The sequence below is a fragment of the Camelina sativa genome, chromosome 7 (assembly GCF_000633955.1).
Source record: "Camelina sativa cultivar DH55 chromosome 7, Cs, whole genome shotgun sequence".
Taxonomy (NCBI): domain Eukaryota; kingdom Viridiplantae; phylum Streptophyta; class Magnoliopsida; order Brassicales; family Brassicaceae; genus Camelina; species Camelina sativa.
In genome coordinates this window covers 21,937,239-21,947,460 of record NC_025691.1, presented here as the reverse complement: position 1 = coordinate 21,947,460, position 10,222 = coordinate 21,937,239, and the positions used below count along the sequence as shown (strand labels likewise).

The 10,222-nt window shown below is 33.0% G+C and overlaps 1 protein-coding gene across 1 annotated transcript; it reads left to right on the top strand.

Annotated features, from left to right (window-relative positions):
* Positions 1,649 to 2,315, top strand: LOC109125481 (uncharacterized mitochondrial protein AtMg00810-like). The gene is made up of 2 exons (XM_019227118.1): positions 1,649 to 2,116; positions 2,208 to 2,315. Exons 1-2 carry the CDS (start codon positions 1,649 to 1,651, stop codon positions 2,313 to 2,315), a joined length of 576 nt encoding a protein of 191 aa, XP_019082663.1.

The window sequence follows — 10,222 nt, the reverse complement described above, 5'->3', positions numbered from 1 at the left end:
TAGGTCACGAACTTTGATCAATCTTGGGACAAAACCGGGTTCAAAAGCTTATATGATTCATTTACAAGAAAGGTGTTTGTATGTAGAGACGTTGTGTTTGATGAAACAAAATTTTGGGATTGGTCGACTGCAGAAAACCAAACCAATGGAGAACCAGGAATGTTATCTCATAATGGGTTTGTAGAAGAAGGAAACGAACATGAGAACAATCAGGATGACAATGTTGAGCATCAAGAAACGGATCAAGAACATGCAAACCAAGAAGAAGAGATAGAAGATGAACAAAATGAAGAAATCATGGATCAAGTAGGTGAAAATCAGCAAGTTGTTACAAGATATGGACGTGTTATCAACAAACCTTGATACCTCAATGATTATGTTCTACTAGCTGAGCTGGAGAGTGAACGACTTCTACTTACCATAGATGGTGAACCATAGTCTGTTTCTGAAGCTTTAAGTTTACAAGAAAGGGTTAACGCGATGAAGGCTGAGTTGGAGTCTATCGCTAGAAATAAAACCTGGGAACTAGTTGAGAAGCCGGTTGGTGTTAAACCAATAGGATTGAAGTGGGTGTATAAAATCAAGAAGAAAGCGGATGGATCATTGAACAAGTTCAAGGCAAGACTTGTAGCAAAAGGTTATGTACAACAACAAGGAGTGGACTTCGAAGAAGCGTTTGCACCTGTAGCTCGAATGGAAACTATTTAACTACTCATTTCTATCGCAGCTTCGAAGGGATGGGAGATTCATCACCTTGATGTCAAAACCGAATTCTTAAATGGTGACTTAAACGAACTGGTTTATGTGTGCCAACCCGAAGGCTTCATTAAACGAGGACAAGAGGATCAAGTGTACAGACTACATAAGGCGTTGTATGGTCTCACTACAAGAAAATAATTTTATTGAGACGTATTTTTGAGACAAAAAAAATTCATCACAAATTTGTGACACTTTAAATACGATATTATGACTAAATTTATTTGTCAAAAATTCATAGTATTTTCGTCACTATATTATGACGGAAAAAATCAGTAAAAAAGGTTTGTCACAGTTAGTGACGAATATGTTACGATAATATTAATCGTCACTCTTATGACTACATTGTGACCAATATGTTGTTGGAAATTAGTTATGAACTTATAACAGATATGCAAGTCACAGTTTGTGACATTAAAATGAGTAAACATTAGTCATAAAATAGTATAAATTGTTATATCATTTATACAAAGCCCATTAAGCCAAGTTTCCAACCCTAATTTAACAAGACTTATTAAATAGATGATTAGGTTTTTATTCTTTATAATTTCGTGCCTCCTAAACCTAGAGAGAGAGAGTTATTTAAGAGAAAGAGGACAAAGAGGCACAGTTGAGATTAAGGACAGATCTTACATGTCCTAGGAGATGGTAGAAAATAAGGGGTAAACAGACTCTTATATGGACGAATTTTGGTGAGCAATTTCCCAACCCATAGATGTAAGTTTTCCCCAAAGGATTTTGTAACCCTTTTTGTAGATTTGAAGTTATACATGTTTTCTAAAACCTATTCTACGCAGATCCGCGAATTAACATCAGTCATCTTGTGAAATCGTTTTCCACTGCTACGTCAAGCTCCTAGAGATTGGAACGTGGAGCTTGATCATTTTAGAAGATGATGAACTTTAAAAGATGCATAAAGGAGCCTACTGTGTATCTCAAGAATGACAATAAAGAAAGTCTGGTAGTTGCAATCTATGTTGATGACTTGTTTGTGACAAGAACTTCACAAAAAGTCATTGATCAGTTTAAAAGGGATACGTCAAGAGAGTTTGAGATGTCAGACCTCGGAAATTTGACATATTATCTTGGTATTGAAGTAGTACAAGGAACATATGGGATAAGAATAAAACAAGAAGGTTATGCTCAAGGTATTCTTATCGATACTAAGATGGATTCGTGTAACTCAGCGCATATACTAGTGGATCCTGGTATGGAGATATCAAAGGTTGAAGACCAACCTGAAATTGATGCCACAAGATATAGAAGAACGATTGGGTTTTTAAGGTATCTGCTTCACACACGTCCTGACTTAGCTTTTGCTGTAGGAGTTTTGAGCCGGTATATGCAGAGTCCGATAGAGGTACAATGGACAAGCTCTTAAACACTTATTAAGGTACGTGAAAGGAACCACCAACTTAGGCTTGTTCTACATGCATGATCGGTTGAGTAAGGTTGTTGGATACAACGACAATAGTTACAAAGCTGATATCGATGATGGAAGATGTACTGGAGGTCATGTGTTTTATCTTGGTTCATCATTAATCACTTGGACTTCATAAAAATTGTGACAACCCGTCCTGCGGACCCCACTAGCCCACCGCTAGCCATCCCAACGGACCCCAAGCTGGCCCTGCAGGGCATCAATCCTAACCCCTCACCGTGGATATGGAACTATTCATCCAAATCCACCAGTAGGTTATTGGTGCGCCATGCGTTCCTCGAACCCTGGTCCCCACCCTTTAATAACCTTCCCACAGGACAAGCTGTCACCATTTGATCTGCACAATTGGTGACAGCTTGTCCTGTGGGAAGGTTGTTAAAGGGTGGGGACCAGGGTTCGAGGAACGCCTGGCGCACCAATAACCTACTAGTAGATTTGGATGAATAGTTCCTATCCAAAGTGAGGGGTTAGGATCGATGCCCTCCAGGGCCAGCTTAGGGCCAATGTGGGCAAGCTAGCGGTGAGGCTAGTGGGGTCCGCGGGATGGATTGTCATATAAAAACAATTTTTATGTGACAACCCGTTTCTCGGACCCCACTAGCCCACCGCTAGGCGCCCCAAAGGACCCCAAGCTGGTCCTGCAGGGTATCGAAGATCAATTGGTGACAGTTTGTCCGGTGGGAAGGTTGTTAAAGGGTGGGGACCAGGGTTCGAGGAATGCCTGGCGCACCAAAAACCTACTGGTGGATTTGGATGAATAGTTCCTATCCAGAGTGAGGGGTTAGGATCGATGCCCTGCAGAGCCAACTTGGGGTCCGTTGGAGCGACTAGCGGTGAGCACGCTTAACTCTGGAGTTCTCTCAGGACCCTTGACCGAAAAGATAAGTACACTTTGGTGACATAAGTAACCAAATCAATTCTTTTAAAGCTCTCCACAAGTCTCTGAAACCGGATATCACAGTTGTAGGCATTTATTCAGATTGTTATTATTATATAGATTTTATCTAATCCTAAAAATGATGCTCAATCCATTGAATCTAATTACCAACATCACATATGAATATGAAGAACGGCTCCACGAATGTATATTTTATTAATTTAAACAAGCTGCTAAAAGAGAAAATCTATCTTCGTTTAATTCCAGCACGAGGAACATGCACAGTAGTCAGTAGTGGTCCATGTTTACTAACACACAAAGCATACTAACGACATATCAGTAAATTGGAGGAATGAAAGGTTTCAAAAGCTGAGTGCAACAACGAACGAACTAATCCTCCACATATCAGTTAAATTCTGGCAATAATTTGTTTTTTCTTCGTATTATTTTAAATGAACTTGGTAAAAATAATAGGGTGAATTAGGGAAAAATGGCCAAAATCAACCCCGACTATTTGTCAAACGATTTTTCATACCTAAACTTCAACACCTTGCAAATAATAACATGAACTGCATTAAAATTCAAATTAACTACCTAAACTATATGAAATATTGACAATTTCAACATTTGCTCGAACAGTGTTAAGTCAAGGTTTAATGATGTTGAGTCAAACGACATGTGGTGTCCACGTGGCGCTGAGACTTACCAAAACTAATTCGTTTTGGTCATTTTTAGGTGTGTTGTTGCAAGAAGAATATAGCACATTAAATCTGGATATTAGGTGAGTAACCAAAGGGCAAAGAGAAATTACCATAATACTCTCAGGTGGCTGGAGATGGCTGGCCGGAGTTGGCTGGCCGGCGGTGGCTGGCCGAAGGTGGCTGGTCGGAGGTGGCTGGCCGGAGCGGTTGTCGGAGTGGTGGGCGGTGGCTGGTGGTGGTAAGAAGGATGAAATTGTCAATAATACATAATATATACCCTATAACCTTTTGATGGTTATAATGGTAACTAAGTTAAATTTTTTTTTTTTTGTGTTACTTCTGCCAATTTTCCAAAATAATAACCAAAAATGAAACCAGATAATTTCCTCCTTGGATGCATATAGCTGCAGCTAACATGAGAGTGATGAGATGACCCACCATCTTCCTCTCTGGAGTCTGGTGGTGGTTCGAAGCTGCTCCGGGCGCCCTTCCTTGCAGTTTCGGGGAGTCAGGATCTGAGTTTTGGATTGCGACCTTCCTTCTGTTTCCTCTACCCTTCCGCCAGAGATGCTATCTGATCGAAGATTTATGGTCGAGTCGGGTCTTAGAGTCTACCGGTTGTTGGGGAGGCTTCAGGGTGTGTCAGTGGCTGAGATTTGTGGACACCCACAAAGCCGACGTTTTCTTGAAAGCTTCCTCAATCTCTGGTGTCATTCCGGCTAAGAAGCGAGACAACAAGGCAGTTGCAATGTAGCCAATCCGGATTTGCACCATGAGGTGATGACATGCTAATTTGTGCTCCAATCCATTATCTTAAGAAGACTAGCATTCTGGTTATTTGTGTGATTAGTTTGGATAGTTTTAGCTCTTGCTTATTGTGTTTCGTGCCTCTTGGTCGGGTCAGTCGGATGTATTGTCCGTTTTTTAGGTTTAGGACCGGAACATTGAAAGCCGGGAATTCCAAGTTTTCCTGATGATGCGCCTCTGGGTGTTGATGCTATTGGGACAAGTTCTACACGCTGATCATGAGGTTCTCATAGCTTGGATTTGCATTGCTCTTCAGTTTGGATTTGGTTTTTTCTGTGTTAGTATTTGTTTTCGTGTCATTGGGTCAATTTAGGCGGTTTAAGAGATGATTTTACTCCGAGGTTTGGAGTGTTATCTATCTCGTTGTGGTTTAAAAATGCAATGTTTCCCAGTTAGGTAGCGTTGTCATCCGCTTAGTGATTTAGAGTTATACTTGATCGATCCATTGCATTTGGTCCAAGTCTTTAGAGGGGAAAATTATGTACCTCAATTATTTGGTTGTATCATTTTGGTTAATGAAAAGTTGGTGTTGAGCCAAAAAAAAAAAGAGTGATGAGAAGACCACTGAAGGTTTATTCTTTTTTATAAGAACTTGCCTCAGTGAATATAAGAGATGGATGAATACGATGCAGAAGTTAACACTTTACTTAGTAGGTATATATAGAATTAATGGATTAGCTAGATCATATGTCTATATTTTCTGGAAATTAAACTCCATATACTAATACATACATCAATATTTCTATTGACAAAATTTGTGTCGCCTACTATATACTGTATGATCTTTCATTGCTCCAGTGACATTCACAAAGAACCACGTAACTCTTCACTTTTGCCTCTAAATCTCCATCTATCCGGACATAAGAGATGTATATGCTCGAAAGCTGAAAAGTAGAGCAACTCAACTTATTTTTTGGTTGAGACTATTTGAAATTAGATACTTATTATATATATAAGAGATGTGTAACGTTGTACATAGTTTTTTTTTTCTTTTTCATAGATTTAAATTTTACTTTTTCTAAAAAATCTTAATAATATAGAAAACTATCATATTTTAATAAAAATGTTAACTAGTTAGATGTTGAATCTCTATTGGTTGTTTTAAATCATAGATGGACAGTTGTAGGAGCTTATAACACCTACTTTTATTTAGTATAGATTTAAAATTTATGATTGATGAGAATTTGTTAGAAATACCCCTTTTGGAATACGTGTTTTCAAAAATACAAATTTTTTGAACATTTTCATTTTTACCCTCTTTTACATAATTACAATATGTTAAATTAATTTTTAGAATTTTTCTTAATTTTTTTTTAAAGTTTAGGTTCTCTATTTTACATTTAGAATATAGCTTTGAGGGGTTAGGGTTTAGTATTTGGAGTTTATGGCTTATACTTTATTTCTTTTATACATAGAAAATGGTATTTTTGAAAATAAACAACATTAAACAGTATTTTAAAAAAATGACATAGAAAAAGAAGTATTATTTAAAAATCCCTCTTGATGAGAATTTGTTCATGAGGACTAACATATTACTACTATAAAGGACGATCGATCAAATAATTCACGGGAAGAAAATGCCAAATGGTCCCTATATCTCTCTCTGATTTGAACCAACGCGAGAATTATTCTTAACATCTCTGCTTCTACGCACATCCTTTTTTAGTACTGTGTTTTATTGATACAAGAACAAAAATTATTGTTCCCCACCACATTCTTCCAAGAAAACGAATGACCGACGACAATTCAACTTTTATTTAAAAAATATCTTCAAGTCATGTTATATAAGCACAATTAAATAAACTTCCAGATCCAGAAAAAGTATAACGTACCATATACCTTAATTACTTCCCCATATTTACAAGTCATGTTTTTAACGAGGTAGCATATTCAACTTGATTTATGTATGTCATATGAATATTAATGTATCTTACAAAAGTATGACCGGCCGAAGAAAATGTCAATCTTGTGACCGGAACAGTGATTGAAATCCTCGATATAACGTCTATTCTCAAACACTGTGAAGCAAGTATTACGCATCCTAAAAATCTGAGTTGTGGAGAGCAAAGACATTGTGAAATTTTGACCTTCTAGTTTCTACTACAAAGGGTTTAGAGTATTGTATGGATATCAATTCTCACTTCGGTTTTAAACACGAGGAAAATGCCCAATGGTTCATGTCGACTAACATATACTACAAAGGATGATCAAATAACTCACGGGAAGAAAATGCCCAATAGTCCCTATCTAGGTACGAATTATCTTCTACATATCTGTTTCTGCCCACATCCTTTCTTTCTACTAGAGTTTATTGAAACAACAAAAATGATTTCCAAATAAAGAAATGATTCCCACCACGTTCTTACAAGAAAACAAATGAGCGAGAGCGATGACAATTCAAAATTTTCTTCTGTTTTTTTTTTTAAAATCCCTTCAAATCATGTTATATAATATAAGCACAATTAGATAGCTAGACTTTCAGATCCAGAATTAATATAACATACCATAACAGTTACTTGAATTACATAGACTTCCATCGGATGTATTATGTATAGCAGATCATGAATACTTATGTATAGTTCAATGTAAAATTAAGTACGAATATGTCATTTTTTTAGTTGCATTTAAAATTTTTATCATTTCGTCTAAAATCTGATAAATTTATTATTTTCAGGCTACAAAAATACATTAGATGCATATTATTTGTTATATTTACGTTTAGTCGGTTCTATTTGTTCTTAAGATATAGTATTTTTTATAAAGTATGTATTTCAGCAAAAAAAAAAAAATCATTAATATAGACATTTTTTAATTTTTGAAAATGAAAAATTCATAAGATTTTAGCAAAACAGGCATATAAGTAAAATTTACCTAAAATTTGCATTTTCTATAAGAGGGGGGTATTCAAGTTATATTTTAAAGGATTTGGTAAGATTTTAATATTTTAAAATTTTAGGAGATGTTTAGGAGATTTGATTGTGTTTTAGATTTTTTTTTTTTTTTTAGAAAATGAGATGTAATTCTGTGAGATTCTATGAGATTTTCTTACTAAACTTTGTGTGATTTTGAAATATTTTACCAAAAAAAAAACCTATGCATCGTGAGAAACAACACATTACGATGAGAGAGAGAAGCAAACAACATGTGATCTGATATTTCAATGGTTCTCTCTAGACAAGAACAAAAACAGAGTAAGGAGAGAGAGAGAAGCAAACATGAGAGAGAGAGAATCAAATGTGAGAGGGAGCGAGAAGCAAACATGAATTGTTGAGAGATTATAAACAAGAAGCGTTGACTGCTCATTTGTTTTTTTTTTGTTTTTAATTGAAATCCTTTAAAATTCTACTTCAAAGGATACGATTTTGAGAGGAGTACTTTTCAACTAAAAAGAAAAAAAAAGTCTCTTAGAATCATTCAAAGTAGCATTCTAAAAAAAGTTGTGATATTTTGAATAACAAGAGATTTAAAGTTGTATTTATAAACTATTGATTGAATAACAAGAGATTCTGAATTATTTTAAAAGACTTTATATAAATCTTAGTTGAATAGCATAGGATTTCATGAGATTTTTTTTAAATCCTCAATTGAATAACAAAAGATTTTAAGAATACTTTAAAATCCTTTAAAATGTTAAGTTCAATATCCCTTCTAAGAATTTCTTCAATCTATTGGAATTTGATTTTTGGAATTCACGAAAGACCATACGCTTAGTATTAGAGCGCATACAATATATATGGCTAGTTTTACTAATTAAAGTGATCATTATCAATTTATCAACAAATAGTAAACTACTGCTCGGATTGATTACAAGATTCTCTAAAAATTTATGTGTGATTTGCCTTGTTTTAAATCCTCTTCATATCTAATAAAAGAAACATTGTATTGAATCGATCTAGCAGATAATATATCTATGTAAATTTTTGTTATTGAAATATATCTTGACTAGAATTGGACCTAGCACGGGTTAACTTTTATTTTATTTATTTTGTAATTTTTATTTAAAGTGTTATATATATGATTGTTTTATTTGTTTTAGTTTTTTTTTGCTCAAACACTATGCCATGAAATCATATGTTGAAAATAACATCTATTTTGTAAGATCTATTCTAGTAGATCTAGATTTTAACCCGCAGTACACTGTAGTTTAAGTTATTTGATACAAATATTAATTTATGTTTGTTAATTTTATTTGATTTGTTTAGGTTTTATATATTGTATTTTGATTGTTATTTATATGACTTAACCTACACTATACCGCATATTAATTATTTTGTTACAATATTAATTAATCGATTTCGTTAGATACGTCTATTAATCTAATATTCAAATTGTTACCAAAATAATGAGATGATATTTTATCCATGTAGCATCGAATTAATGAAATTTTAAGTTTCTATTAATATCTACTCAAACATGTCTAGCCATATAACCCGTCGTGTGATATTTTAATTCGTTGTACACCGCAGAAAAAACTTCATAAAAATCTAAATATATTTTAAAAATTTCAAAAGTTTTAATAAAGTTTCTTTTTTTTTTAGAAATTGAACTACTTATAATATTTGAACTTCTTATAAAGTTTAAATATTATTAATATCTTAAACAGTTATAAAAATTAAATGTTTAAGTAATTGAAATATCAACAATCTTTAAAGTTTTTAAGAAATTCACAAAATAATGAGATAATATTTTACCCGTGTAGCACTGAATTAATGACATTTTAATTTTCTATTAATATCAACTCAAACATGTCATGCCATATAATCCGTCATGTAATATTTTATTTCGAACATATTATTAAAATTTAAAATATTTGAATAAATTTTATTGTTTTAGAAATTGAAATACTTATAATATTTGAACTTCTTATAATGTTTAAATATTATTCCTATCTTAAACATTTTATAAAAAGATAAATGTTTTAATAATTGGAATATTAATAATCTTTAAAATTTGAAAAAAGTTATACATTTGGATTTTTAAAGTGATTAAAAGTTGAAATTTTTTAAAATAAAGAACCATAATAAAATGCATAAAATTTTTAATTTCAATACCTGATAAATCAAGGTTTCTGCTCATTCGTATTCAACATCATTTTGGTCTTTTTTTATTAATATGACTTTGAATCTTTGCCTAATTTTCTTAGGTGATGTAGGACATTTTGTATATTTTTTTTATACATCAGTTAAGCAATATATATCTGTTTTAAAAAAAAATACATCATATGCAGAAAAAATCATAAATTTTATTAACTAAATATATTAGATAAAAAATTAAAATAATTTAAATATAAAATAAAATAAATGTGAAAGAATAATCACATATTTTTGTTTTAATTAGGTTGAGAGATTTCTTTATCTTTTAAATATTACCTATAATTGATTTTTATGTTACTATAATTAACTAAATTCATACTATCCTTACTTACCAAAAATTAGACTAACCCGTATATTATAAGACACCTATGTCACAAGTTTATAACCAAAAAATAATAAATATATCTATTATATAGTCTAAAAAAAATGTCGTATACTTCCGTTTTATTATATAGAGAATTTTTTAAGGTGTATTATTCTATTTCCCAAATATTATAATTAGCAGTCGCATTGACAAGCCCGACCATGCATAAATAATAAAGCGCTA